This window comes from Syngnathoides biaculeatus, chromosome 13 (genome assembly GCF_019802595.1).
Source record: "Syngnathoides biaculeatus isolate LvHL_M chromosome 13, ASM1980259v1, whole genome shotgun sequence".
NCBI classification, from domain to species: domain Eukaryota; kingdom Metazoa; phylum Chordata; class Actinopteri; order Syngnathiformes; family Syngnathidae; genus Syngnathoides; species Syngnathoides biaculeatus.
In genome coordinates, this window is record NC_084652.1 from 13,880,068 (window position 1) to 13,893,863 (window position 13,796).

The following is a 13,796-nucleotide window of genomic DNA, read 5'->3' on the forward strand; positions in this document are numbered from 1 at the left end:
TTTTTCAGGCCACTTATCCTCAAAAGGGTCACAGGAGTGCTGAAGAGTTATAACAAATGAACCAAATTACTGAAATTATGAAAAATGTTAGCAATAATAAAGGCATATTATAAAAAAGACAAAGACACTTGAAACATGTTCGAGAGGGGATAGAAGTATAAAACATGTTAAATTGTTTTATCTTTTTATTATATAAAATAAATCTGTGAAAAATTAAAAAATGAAATTGAGATAATACAAAATATAAAAAATTAACTAAACCAATGTGGGGGGGAGTAGATAATGCAACAAATATTACAAAACCCTTGATTGCCACCCATCTATAGACCATTTGGTTTAACGTTAATAAAAATGCAAAATCAGAATTTCTACCTTTACAAAATTAATTTAATTTAATTTAAATTAGAAAAGTGAAAATTTCCACCGATGTCTACTTTGAGGCTAATCTGGGCCTCTTCCAGTCTCCGTTGTGAACTTGTTGATGGCACTGTAGCCACTTTCCTCTTGGGAAAATCGTCTCTGAAGTTCCACTAAGTTGTGCGTGTCACAGAATGTTTTCAACAGAGAGAACCAAAACAGTCACAAAAACACATTCAAAGGTTCAGAGGGTCAAATGACGTTCACCTTTAAATGCTGAGTGCAGTTTAGGTCCATCTTGAAATTCTACCCAAAAAGCCCAATAAATAACACATACTAAACACTTTTGTGAATAGTGTGAGGGTGGGATTTACAAGTTTTCAAAGAGCGGGTGCTCCAGAGCTTGTGCTGCTGTAAATCTGGTTGTCGGGTTGAGATCCAGCAGGCGGTCCAGTAGGTCATAAGCCTCGTCGGGCACTGTATCCCACCCCCGTTCGTCGTGGGTCAGGCAGTCTTTCCGTAAGGAAGGTTGTGCGGTTTTTTTATCCAGACTTTTCAGGAACAAAGGTGGAGTCTTGCCTACTTGGGTTTCAGATCGTTGATCTGAAGCTTTACATTCAACCCTGGGCTTACTGCTCAACGTGCCTTCTTCTGGTCTTTGTCCTCTGAGAGTCTCACAGAGGACCTTAAGGTCCAGCCGAGGAAGTTCCCGACTGCACAGCACCACCTTACCTGGACAGGACGGATGATGATGAAGATGGTGGATCACACCACAATTACATTAACAATCATGATGATTCGTACCGAATTCCTTGGCAGCTCGTATAGTCTCTCTGGAGCCTCGTATCGTCATAATCTGAGTCAGAGCCACCATGTCGTCATTGGCTTTGAAGAACGGGTAACGTCCACTGAGCAGTGAGAGGAAGATGACGCCAGCTGACCACACGTCGATGGCTGAGTAAATGACCACACACATTCATTTGAAAAAAACAAGGGATGTTATGGCTACCCTACGAAGTCGTAGAGGTTGATTTTTATTATTGTCTTTTGTCTGACAGGAGGATGTCTTGGTGAATTTGCTAATTTACGCGCGCATCGCCATAAATATTAACCTGGAAGTGTTGTGTGCTTACACACGTATATCCATCCATCCATTTTCTTAGCCACACGAGTGCCGGAGCCTATCCCAGCTGTCAACGGGCAGGGGGCAGGTTACACACACACAGATATGGGGAGAACATGCAAACTCCACACACGGAGGTCTGGGATTGAACAGCTCCGCCACTGTGCTGCCTTATAAAGTATGTTGTTGCTTATACAGTACCAGCACAAGAGGCTATAACTAAGCGGCTAATAACCAGTCATGATTAGATGCATGCAAATTTCCCCAGCTGATGAACGAGCCTCAACTGTGACAGCTACAGCTTTATCCTGACAGGTTGACCCCACAGGAGGTTAAGGAAGGAGAAATTCGGGTGCGTTTTCTCAGTTTTGTTGCAGTTTGGTGCATAACACGTCGGTATCTTAGCTTAGCTAGAACAAATGGTCTGTAATGCTAAGCACTGGTTATGTCAGGGGCGGGGTCAAGGATGTTTCTTCCGAGTCTGGCTGTCAAAGATGGCACATACCCAGATTTTGCTTGGATTTCAAAAATCTTCATTTTTCCAAAATATATGTAATAATATTACTTCACCTTGGAGGCTTTATTGTACATATGAATTTTGGGGAGAGTCCTTCTTTATGGATGGTTATCGGAAAAAATCACCTTTGTCTTTGGACCCAAAAAGTGAGAGAATCCCTGAATTACAAAGTAATTTACTGTTTGTATTTTTATGGTTGTTTATTATGGTAATAGATTAAGGATAACAGTCAACATTGCGGCACTTACTGTATACTTTCTGCAATGGGGTAATACGCCACAAGACGGCGCCAAAGCCCTGTCTAAATAACTGTAGTGTTTGGTTCCAAGCAAGTATGCTGTGGGCACCATGGACAACTGCACATCTACGTCACAGTTCTGAGTACCTGGATTCAAATTTGGCCTTTTGTGTAGCGTTTGCATGTTCTCCCCATGGCTGCATGGATTTTATTGCAGCTTCCTCTCATTCCAAAAGCATGCACAGTAGATTAATTGAAGACTCTAAATTGGCCATACGTGTGAATATGCGTGAATGCTTGTTATTTCCCCTGCGAGTGGCTGGCGACCACGTTGTAACCCGCCTCTAGAGTCAGCTAGGATGTGCTCCAGCATGCCCGTGACCGATGAGGATAAAGCAGTATGGAATAAAAAAATGGATGAAGGATGAATGTAAGTTGAAGTGATCAATCTCAACTGAAAGACAATCTTTTAATGCCAGGGAGGAGTTTTTTTTGTGAGTTGTTAGAAGTTACATCTTTGCTGCATGTAGAGAAAAATCTAATATCCAAGGCCCATTTATTTTAAGGGCAATATTTTAAGAAGAGTTAGAAATTAAAGTGTTTTGGGAAAATAATATGTGGTAATTTATGGTTTAAACAAACATTTGGGGTACAGGGTGTTCATAGCAAGGCTTGGTCCTTATTACAGCATTTACACTTTCTGTTCAAGACACCCACCTGTGCCTTGATTTGGACACTTGGTAAGAACCTCTGGTGCTCGGAAGCCTGGAGTTCCCGCCCTGGGAGCCACTTGTTGCTTCCTTTGGAGGCACAAGAGAAGCGAGTCAAGTACAAGAAAGCCAAAAACTTAGCTTAACAAATCACGTTTTTACCGAGACAGACAGATGTTGCAGACACGGTCAGTTTGGAAGCAGTTACAGGTGAGGGGCAGGTGGACAGTTCGCTGGGTTTTCTGAGTCCTGGCAGTTGCTGGGAAACTTCGACTCGAGAGGGCTCCTGTTTTCACAGGTTTTACAAGCTGAACAAAAGAGGAAAACATTAAAATATTTGTGACACTGGTGGTCGTTTGCATTTTTGTGAATCTCATCAAAAGGGATTACTACTTTTCTTAAATTGCTGAAATTTGGCAGTACAACATTCTTTTAACAAAGAGAGACCTAAAAATGATTGAAGAAAGATGTTGAAAATGTACTTATTTGAAACAGTCTTACCTGTGTCTTAGTTTCTTGTTTGACGGTTGTGGTAGGTGAAGCACAGTTGTTCAGGTTCCTCTCGCTAAATACTGGCCTGGATGGTTTGCGTAACCCCACTAAATCCTGGAAACAACAAACATGGATAAGTGGAGGGGAAAAAAAAAGTGTAAAATAACACAACAGGCCCTCAACTCGGGGGGATGTTTTGGGAAATCAGTCATTTCCTACCCAGCTCATGGGGATTTCTATACAGTGGATGAGAGTTCAAAAGAAAATTGCTAAATAGTGATTAGGAAGTAGGGAAGTGATTCTGTTTGGGATCATTCACTCATCTACTCGCTACACATCACATGATGGGAATTTTTATATCGTGAACAAGACCCGCATAGTGCACTTACACTTCGTTCAGACATTGTAAAGGATGGATTCAAACAACAAACGAAGCATAAGTCCTGAATCTAGAAACAATGACCACCACAGACCATAGCTACATAATAAAGAAACAGAGCTGAAGTATTGGATGTTAGGTGAGCTCTCTTGAGCATCAGTACAAAAAGAGACACATACAGGTAAGTCCTGCATCTCAAGACAATGTCTACGACAGAAAAATGGCATAGAAAAAAGAAACTGCTGAAGTCTTGCATTTTGATTCACTCCCTTGCCAAGTGGAACACGAATATTTTCTTTGCGCCTATAAAAAGACAGTTGCATGCATTCACTGCATTTTTTCCTATTTTGTGCACGTTTTGACTTAGTTTTGAAAGGGTTACTGCGCACAGTGTCTGATGGTACCAATCTTCAATTTAAGTTGAGCTCCCATTTGAAATTGCCTTTGAGGTAAAGGAGAGAGCCACATTGTGTGTGTAGTGACCATCATGTTTTTTTACTTTTCAAAATACATCATGAGATAGACGAAGAAAGTCCTCTCAGTATGCAGGAGAAAGTCTATACTCACGAGATTCCACTAGATCCCTTTGAAAAACACTACAAAATGGCAACCATGTATTGTGGCAAGGGAGTGATTCGCAGAGCAGCTTTTTGCCCCAATCACCAGGGAGGAAAGTGGTCGTTCCGGTGCAGACACCTTTGTGTGCTTTGTGCGAGAAGTAGAGGCCCCCGCTGTGGTAGTGAAAGAATGTGATTTTTTAATCGGTGCTTTCTGAGTAGTTGAAGAGTTGGTGGTGGTGGAGGAAGAGGAGAAGGAAGGTGGGTGAGCTGTGGACAGCGGTGGAGGAGGCAATGAGGTGGAGGTTGTGTTGGTAGAGGGCGATCTAGGTGGCGCTTTGTCTCGTCTCTCTTTTGAGCCTCCATCTTTGGGTTGTGACCATTTCTGTTTGACCACCTTGAGCAGCTCGATCTGAGTGTCGGCAGTTCCCTGAGCCAGGCCGAAGTCCACCAGGGCAAATCTGCAAATGCAAAGGCACTAACATTGTGTATCTAAGTAGCTGTATGTATGTACAATGCTGCTCGAAAATTAGAATTTGATTTGACCATGCCCGTAACACACAACACTTATCTCTACGCATCTTTCACCATTGAAATGAATAGAAATACCATTGGTCTGTTCCAGCCTTTCTCCCCAAAATGTGTTTCTTTAAATAAAAACATCACTATAATATTGTATTAAATAAAACAACATACAATAATGGCATAATTAAATAAAATGTAAAGATTTTTTTTTTTTGCTTTAATTAAATGGACATGCCACTGCTCCTTCTGGTGTGTTTTTTGGCCACCTTTATGTTAAAACTAAAAAATTACACATATAAGAAATATTTCACTCTGTGTCATGCATTTGAGTTTCACCTTTTGAATTTAACTTAAGCTTTTGACACTAATTTACACGGATGTACATGTATTGAAACTACTGATAATCCCAGGAATATAAATAATGTATTCACAGCTGCTCAAAAAGTTATGCTATAACTTATTTTCCAAGATAGTACTCATCTGTAAAATATACCAGTACTCTGTTGCCTAGAATGCACCACAGAAGATGGGTGATTTCTACATCAGATACATTTTTTTTTTTTTTTTTTAATTCATATATATTTTATAGAAGGCAAGAAAATGTCTCTTTTGCATTGAAAAAATAATTTGTCACCTAAGTATCGAACCAAACTAAATGTTCTGTTTCGTTGCACCCTAATATTATAAGTTTTAAGTCATAAAGTGTATTTTTATTAAATATTTGTTGATGTCACAGTTGAATGACAGGAAACTTGGTTTGTGTTGTTACTACTCACTTCTTGGCTTTCCTGTTGTAGAGGAAGTTGTTTGGTTTGACATCGCGATGGATTATACCAAACTGATGAATGTGTCTGAGGGCCTTCAACAGGTGGTAGATGTAAAGGCGAACCTCTTCAAAACTCAGTGAGCCGATGATGTCCTAGTTTATATTTTGACGACATCAAATGTTTGGTTAGTATATTTCAGCAAACTGAAATGTATGAGCTGCATGTTTTAGGAAGTCTACACTCACCCACCACAACATTATTGATGTACACATGCAAAATAAATTGGATTCATATGGTAGTTTCCGGCGGCACGGTGGAGCAACAGTAGAGCGTTGGCCTCGTGAGTTCTGAAGTCCCGGATTCAATCCCGGGCCTGCCTGTGTGTAGTTTGCATGTTCTACCCTTGCCTGTGTGGGTTTTCTCTGGGCACTCCGGTTTCCTCCCACATCCAAAAACATGCAACATTAATTGGACGCTCTGAATTGCCTCTAGGTGTGATTGTGCGACTGTTTGTCTCGATGTGCTCTGCGATTGGCTGGCAACCAGTTTAGGGTGTACCCTGCCTCCTACTCATTGAGAGCTGGGATAAGTTCCTAGATGGAATTTTTAAAGGTGTTATATTAGTATGACTTCTATGTCTGATAAGTATAAACCATCCATCCATTTTCTGAGCCACTTATCCTCACAATGGTTGCAGGAGCTGAAGCTTACCCCAGCTATCATTGGGCAGGAGGCAGGGTAAACCCAGAACTGGTTACCAGGCAATTGCAGGGCAGACAGAAAAGAACAACCTTTTGCACTCACAATCACACCTAAGGGATATTTAGACTCTCCAATTAATGCATGTTTTTGGATTGTGGGAGGAAAACCGAGTGTACGGAGAAACCCCTCACAGCCGCAGGGAGAACATGCAAACTCCACAAAGGTGGAGCCGGGATTTGAACTCCAGTCCGCGAACAGTGAGGCTAACACTCCAACCAGTTGCACCCTGTGCCCGATTAGTACAATATTATATTGAATTGAAAAGAGTTTCTTACCACTATTGCTTTATGTTCCATATAAGGCATGACAATTACTACATGATCCTCCTTCCTGAAGCAGTACTCCACACCCATTACATTTTCCCTGCCCCTACAAAAAATAAGAGTGAAGTATACTCTTTAGGTCTGAGCAAATTTAAGGTTCAAATAATAATTTAAAAAAAAACAACATAAAATGACATCTTAGTGAATTCAGAATCTTTCAGTCAAAATCAACTAACCCAGCAACGGTGAGACACTGGAGCTCAGCAGCAATTCGAGTGGGATGGCTGGTAGGGATGAGATGTTTGAGGGCAAACATGTCTCTGCTACCGTCACGCATCTGAGCCTCCCCAAGGTAGACTGAGCTGAATGTCCCTAGGACAAGTGAGAAACACACATCAGCAACTCAAATGATAATGTTAGGAATGGAAAAAAACAAAACAAAAACAAAAAAAACCCGAATGTATATAAAGAGAAACATGTGACACAAGAGTCCCAGACAGCTACCTTCTCCAATTTTGTCTATGATGCGAAAAGTCTTTGTAAGCTGAGGAACAGCCTTGTAGAGTGATTCAATGTCTGACTCCACATCCCCTGAAGGAAACAGAAAACCTTTTATAGTATGGCAACAAACCTGAGTCTTGATGGCGTAACAATGCATTTTATTACAGTACAAGAAGCCACGCACAATTAGCGCTGTTTTTCATTGAGTTGTTAAACATCTATGGCTTGGAAGTTAAATGCAAATATTTATTGTAACTATGATGTTACTTGGTTCATTATAGGTCAGTAGTATGGCGCAGTAATAAAGCGTTAATGTTCAAACTGTGCATAATGGTTACAGTGGCAAAACATTTTTCGAAGTGGCAAACAGTCATACAGACACATTTTAACTCACTTGGGATTTTTTGGTTTCCAGACATGATGCAGCCGTCTGTTGCAAAGGTTTCAGTGCAGACGACAGAAGAGTCCATCTAGCAATAAGGAAGACGAAAAAATGTACATACGACAAATGACACTGAAATTTTAACCTATTTTATTCTAAACAAAGTACCAAGCATACGATGCTACTGTCGTAGCTTAGGTCCGACGAGGTAGCCAACAAAATAAAAAGAAACTTACCTCATGTGTTTGACGTAAATCAAGCGCGGCTGTATTCAATTGACAAACCAAAATTTAGTAGAACGTAACAGTCGAGTTTGAAGCGATTAGGTCGAATTGTTAAATGATTGTTATGAGTTCTGTTGTTGTATAGCGCGAAGTTTCGCCTTTTCCGCCAACAAACTACCCGCTCACGTGACGTCATGGAGGCGAGCTCTCGCGATAGGCATGAAATGAAATACCGTCAGCACAGCTACGATCACTCCCGTTACAGCCATGCATTTTACACACCGCTTATCCTCACTGGGGTCGCGGGGGTGCTGGAGCCCTATCCCAGCTGACTGGGTGAGGGGGGGGATATACATAAATTATTCGTAAAAAAAATATTAAGTTTTGCTTACTTTGTCTGTTGTATTCAAAATTTCTTCAAGTAGCTCTCCAAAGAATATTTCATACAGCTCATGTATTATTTATCGTCCTGCAGATTATACAGGTGTACTTAATGAAAAGCCCAGGGAATGTACAAAGATTCCCTTTGTAAATGATTGAAATACAGTAACTGATATTTCATTAAGCATGTGTTGTCTTCATAAATAATTTTAATGAAGTAATACATCTGATAAATATGATGAAATGCAAACAATGCAAGTACATTGAGACAGACACAAACTTAAAGGGAGGCCTGAACATTTGTGGCGGCCTAACAACTTACAAATTCAATAATAAATACAAACCTGTCATAAATAGCTCAAGCGTGTACTGTTTCTTTACACTGAAGAAATGCGTTAATGAGATCTAACATACCTAACCGTATCTGGGAAATATGCAACATCATGCAACATCCATTAGTGGGGAAAGAATATTATGATTTTTTTTTCCCCCCTCCAGAAGTTCTAAAATATACCATCAAATATTCCAAGAAAAGCTTCTTCTTCTTCTTTGCTGTTGGTGGTGAAAAAAGAAAAAGGGTGGATGTATAATTAAATTACATGGACACAATGCAAAGACATTTCCAAGGGAAAAAATAATTTAAAGAATAAATTAAGCTTTGAAATTAAATGTGCCTGTACCTGCTGCTATCAGCCGCAGCACTTGGTACACTCATTGATGAAAAGAAATTAAATCTTTGAGTCAGTGGGGCCACGCATCTTGAAGTCATGCTTTCTGGTAACTCTGTTGCGTTTGCTGTACTGAGCGTGCTTGGATTCTGCTGGGGTGGGGATGGGGGGAGAGACAATGAATCATGTACAAGACATAAATGCCATCAATGGCAAGTATAGTTAAGATTTCACTGGGTTTTACTGTTCACAGGAACTTCTTGTCAATAAAAACAAATGACTATTTTCATTATACATCTACTCATGGTTGCCTACATAAATGTGTTTTAGTGAAGAAAATGGATATGATGACTTCAAGTCATACACATATCAGCAAATACTGTACTGATACATGTTTTACATATGGAGGTGTTAAAAACAAATATATCGGGGGGTAAACACTACATGACTTCTGGAGGTAGGAGTCGTCAAATAAAACATTATTAACATGAAGCATTCTTCTTCTGAAAATGAAAATTAAATAAGTTAATAAAACACAAATCAGTGTGATAAATTTTAATTAAAATAATACATTTTACTACTAAAACACACTGTGGTTCACATTCATGATGTTCAATGTTCAAGAAAATTGATATTTTACCATCTTCATTTATCAACATGTCATATTGTGTGTTAGTCTCTGGCAGCACACACACACACACACACACACACACACACACACACACACACACCTTTGTTTGGCTCTCCTGTCTGGCTGTAAAAGATGAGGGTCCAAGAGTGTTCAGTGTAGTCTGAGAAACTGATCTGGGGAAAGAATGTAAGGTCAAGAAGTCACATTCTACAGCTTCATTGGTTAAAAAAAAAAAAAAAAACTACTTGAATGGAAGAATTGCTTCTAGCTAGTGCTGAAGCAATTAATTGAATAACTCAAACAATTCAATAACAAAAATGTTGATGCAGAATCTCTGCCGGCTTAGGGTTCCTCCCGGTTCCCTCCCACGTCCCAAAAACATGAATGGTAGGTTAATTGAAGACTCTAAATTGCCGTAGATGTGAATGTAAGTGCAAATGGTTGTTTATATGTGCTCCGTGATTGGTTGGCGACCAGTTCTGGGTGAACCCCACCTCCTACCTGAAGACAGCTGGGATAGGCTCCAGCATGCCCGCAACACTGGTGAGGATAAGTGGTACGGGAAATGAATGGATTAATCTATTTATTGTATGAATGTTGTCATGTTACGTACTTTATGTTGCTTTGTACAATTTCTGCTGCCTGTATAATTTTTGATGCCTCTTGGCTTTTGAAAAAGAGATTTTGTCACTCAATAAGCTTTTACTTGATAAAATAAAGGTTACATAAAATGTAAAATCAGCCCCGTCCTTGCGCTGACACTGAAAATGCACATACTACAGTCAACTACAGTACTGCCAAAATATCAATAATGTATGCTACAGTGGTTTACTGTTAACTTTCCTGTGTCTGTGTGCACGAGCATGTACATGTGTATGTGTGTAAGAGAGGGACACACTCACACAACTCAGAGCACTGACGTTTTAACAATGTCACCGTGGTTGAGTGAGCTTTATAACTCCAGCCCTAAGCTCGCTAGATCGAAGGCGAGCAAATGGAAAAGTTTCCCTTAAGTGTACCACTTGTGTGCATTTATGGAGCAAACGCATTCTGCCAGCAGCATCCCGCGATGTGTGGAAGTTCTTACAATAATGAAAATATAAATATTTGCAGGTAGAGTAAATCTTGGGCAATAGTTTGAACGTTTAATAAAAATATTTTGTTACACATTTTCAGTGAATGTAAGGGATATTATGGACTTACCTCAGAGCAATGTCAGTTGGGAGACACGGTTCTGTTGCCCCATAACCTGCATTTTCAAACATACGTAAATGTAATTGTTGTTACAGTGTAAACCTCTGATATATTAAAATTACATTCAACTCAATGTGTATAGTGCCATGAAAAAGTATTTGCCCTCTCAGAGACAACCCAAGGAAATACAAAATGCAGTTTTCAATTGACCATTCAATTTATCAAGGCACAAAAAAAATTAAAACCTTTCTGACCTGTGAAAAAGTATCTGCCCTTTGAACCTGACAAAAGGTTGTGCCACCCTAGGCAGCAATAACTGAAATCAAGCATTTGCGATAATTGGTGATGAGTCTTTCACATCGCTTTGGAGAACGTTTGTCAAACTCTTTGCAGAATTGTTTCAACTCTGCCATATTGGAGGGTTTTCTAGCATGAAGTGCCTGTTTAAGGAGGTCACAACACAGCATCTCGAATTGATTAAAACCAGGACTTTGACTTGGCCACTCCAAAACCATTTTTTTTTTTTAGCCATTCAGAGGTGGATGTGCTGGTGTGTTTCCGATCGTTGTCCTGTTGCATGATCTAAGAGCACAAACTGATGGCTGGACATTCTCCTTCAGGATTTTCTTGCACACAGCAGAATTCATTATTCCATCAATCACAACAAGTTGTCCTGGTCTTGAGGTAGCGACTCAGCCCCAGACCATCACACTTCCACGACCCATGCTTCACTGTTGGCAAAATCTTTTTTTTAATCAAATCCAGTGCCATTTTTACACTTGATGTAACAGGCCACACAACTTCCCAAAAGTTCAATTTTTGACACGTCAGTCAATAGATACAGTATGTTTCTTCAAAAGTCTTGAGGATCATAAAAATGTTTTTAGGGAAATGTGAGATGAGCCTTTATATTATTTGCCGACAGCAGGGGTTTTCACCTGGGTATTCTCCCATGGATGCATTTTTTGGCCAGTGTCTTTCTTATGGTAAAGTCATGAACACTGACGCCAGCGAGCCCTACAGGTCTTTAGATGTTATTCGAGGTTCTTTTGTGACCTCCTGGATGTTTCATTGTCGGATTCTTGGGAATAATTTTAGTTGGTCGTCCACTCCTGGGAAGGTTTGCCACTGTTCCCAGGTCTCTCCATTTATGGATAATGACTCTGACAGTGGTTCGCTGGAGCCCCAAAGCCTTGAAAATGGCTTTGTAACCTTTTCCAGATTGATGGATTTCAATCACTTTTTTTCTCATTTCTTCCTGAATTTCTTCTTGTGAGTTTTGCCTCGTTAATGTTCCAGCGTTCCCTTGCCACAATAGTCAAGTCTAGTCTTGTTTTTGTGCATGTGCCATGTTTTTTGCCTTAGAGTAATCAGACCCTCGTTTTCATGTTTTTTGGACTTTGCCTTCTTGCCACGTGTTTTTGTGCTTTCACCTTTTTGGATAGCCTACTTCTGTTTTGACCTCTGCCCAGTATTAAACCTCCCTCGAAAACCGTGTCCTTGCCTTGAAGTCCTGCATTTGGGTTCTACCCCATGTCCTTTCCTCGTGACACTTCACGTTCGCTGACAAATTCTATTCAAGTGATTTCTTGATGCAAGTATGGTGGTAATTAATTTTGGGTGTGGCTTGAGAAATTGAACTAATCTTTCCTAAATTTGTTAGTCAGAGTGACTTTGTGATTTAACAAGGTGAGGGCAACTACTTTATCACAGAGGGTCAGAAAGGTTTGGATTTTTTGTGCCTTAATAAATTGAATTGTCGCTTGAAAACTGTATTTTGTATTTCCTTTGGTTGTCTGAGTGATATTAAAATTGGTTTTATGATTTGAAATTTTTGTGTGATGTGAAAAAAAAAAAAAACGTTTTTACAGGACCATATAGACACGCACACAAACGATAATCTCCATGGTAACAAAAACTCAAACCTAAGGAGCACTACCTGATATGCTGCATCCAGTTGATTGTTGAGTTTTAATCAGTGAAGTTTCACTAGCATGGATAGGTATCTCATCATCAAAGTCGCCCCAGTCGTCCCAATCATTTCCCAGGTCGAAACTGACACTTGGGATTTGGGAAAATGTCTCATTGGTCCTGATATTGCTCTGATTCGACACCTCCAAGGGTGTCTGTGGGATAGCACATGGTTGATGGAGTAGGCTATGCGGATTGAGTTCAAGTGTACTTTGAGAATTTAACTCACAGTAGAATGTGGTCTGGTATTCTTACTCCCAATGGAAGCTGAATATCAATTATAACAAATGACAGGGAAGAGATTATTTTTCCTTTGTTGTCTTATCTATGTTGCTCTAAAGCATGAAAATCATGCAATTATGCTGTAAAGTTAAGAGAGGTGGGGGTGTATAACCTTGTTGAATACGAGGCGCAACAATAGCTTGGACTGGCTTCTCCATTGTTCTGTGCAGGTCCATAAAAATGACATCATCTAAAGAGTGAATACCAAATGCCAAAAAACAAAGAGACAAACCCTGTGGTCACAAAACATACACCACTCCCAAAACGTTAGGCATACGGTAAATTGTAAATGGACTGCACTTATACAGCACTTTATCTACACCATCACAGTGCCTAAAGTGTTTTACAAAGATATTTGCATGAAATTTCAGGAAGAACCAGATGCTGCACAGCCAAATCCATAACATGTTTTTGATCTATAAATCGACTTATACATTTCCAAGGACATCCACTTCAATGCCTTTCTGTGACTCTTCCAGTTTCTCTGTTCAAACCTGCTGATGATAGTTCATACTATATAGTATATACCTTTCGACTTGAGTAACATCATAAATAGAACTGTCGCCAATCATTTCCAGAGTTATGCATTTTTTTAAATTATAATTTCAAAATAGGCACCATTGTTTTGTTATGTTTTTTTTTTTTTGTCACAGTGCATTCTAGGTAGTGACATCAAATGAGGATGTGTCAGACGGCTATAGTTTAGCAGTAGACACAGTAGCAGCCCCTGGTAGCGACGAACGCTGTTCAGCCAATTCAGTTCAAGCCCAAGTGTAATCAGGAAAATGGGGAGAAGAAGTAAGAAACAGATTAGGATGAAGGTGACAGATAGGAAGAAACTCGAGTTGGTCAATTGTAGTGTTGTATTTGTA

General features: G+C 39.8%; 2 protein-coding genes across 6 annotated transcripts in view; both read right to left on the reverse strand.

Moving 5' to 3' along the window:
- Window positions 1-243: 243 nt before the first annotated feature.
- cdc7 (cell division cycle 7 homolog (S. cerevisiae)) lies at window positions 244-8,036 on the reverse strand. Of its 2 annotated transcripts, none has more exons than XM_061838362.1 (12): window positions 7,810-8,036; window positions 7,586-7,661; window positions 7,195-7,281; window positions 6,927-7,062; window positions 6,703-6,796; window positions 5,675-5,817; window positions 4,513-4,834; window positions 3,447-3,551; window positions 3,108-3,253; window positions 2,953-3,035; window positions 1,162-1,311; window positions 244-1,089 (listed from the first exon to the last, which is right to left on the reverse strand). In XM_061838362.1, exons 2-12 carry the CDS (start codon window positions 7,659-7,661, stop codon window positions 728-730), a joined length of 1,704 nt encoding a protein of 567 aa, XP_061694346.1. In that variant the 5' UTR covers window positions 7,810-8,036; the 3' UTR covers window positions 244-727. The 2 variants fall into 2 exon arrangements, with proteins under 2 accessions (XP_061694346.1, XP_061694347.1); XM_061838363.1 differs by having other exon boundaries at window positions 4,771-4,834; window positions 7,810-8,026.
- Window positions 8,037-8,441: 405 nt separating this feature from the next.
- hfm1 (helicase for meiosis 1) overlaps window positions 8,442-13,796 on the reverse strand; it is a 39,419-nt gene continuing 34,064 nt past the window's right edge. For 3 of the 4 annotated variants that reach the window (XM_061838356.1, XM_061838359.1, XM_061838358.1), the window contains exons 35-41: window positions 13,037-13,114; window positions 12,872-12,909; window positions 12,611-12,797; window positions 10,681-10,726; window positions 9,578-9,650; window positions 8,859-8,998; window positions 8,442-8,730 (exon numbers count right to left, since the gene is read on the reverse strand). In XM_061838356.1, coding sequence (XP_061694340.1) covers window positions 8,682-8,730; window positions 8,859-8,998; window positions 9,578-9,650; window positions 10,681-10,726; window positions 12,611-12,797; window positions 12,872-12,909; window positions 13,037-13,114 — 611 coding nt within the window. In that variant the 3' untranslated portion in view covers window positions 8,442-8,681. The remainder of the gene's footprint in view (window positions 8,731-8,858; window positions 8,999-9,577; window positions 9,651-10,680; window positions 10,727-12,610; window positions 12,798-12,871; window positions 12,910-13,036; window positions 13,115-13,796) is intronic. The other variant, XM_061838357.1, reaches the window with a different exon arrangement.

Excerpts from the sequence above, each read along its gene's own strand:
- cdc7 (XM_061838362.1), bottom strand. The coding sequence starts at position 7,661 with ATGGACTCTTCTGTCGTCTGCACTGAAACCTTTGCAACAGACGGCTGC. Across the intron at positions 7,063-7,194 it reads CATAGACAAAATTGGAGAAG|GGACATTCAGCTCAGTCTAC; the intron begins GTAGCTGTCTGG and ends CACTTGTCCTAG. Across the intron at positions 1,312-2,952 it reads GTGTCCAAATCAAGGCACAG|CCATCGACGTGTGGTCAGCT; the intron begins GTGGGTGTCTTG and ends TCATTTACTCAG.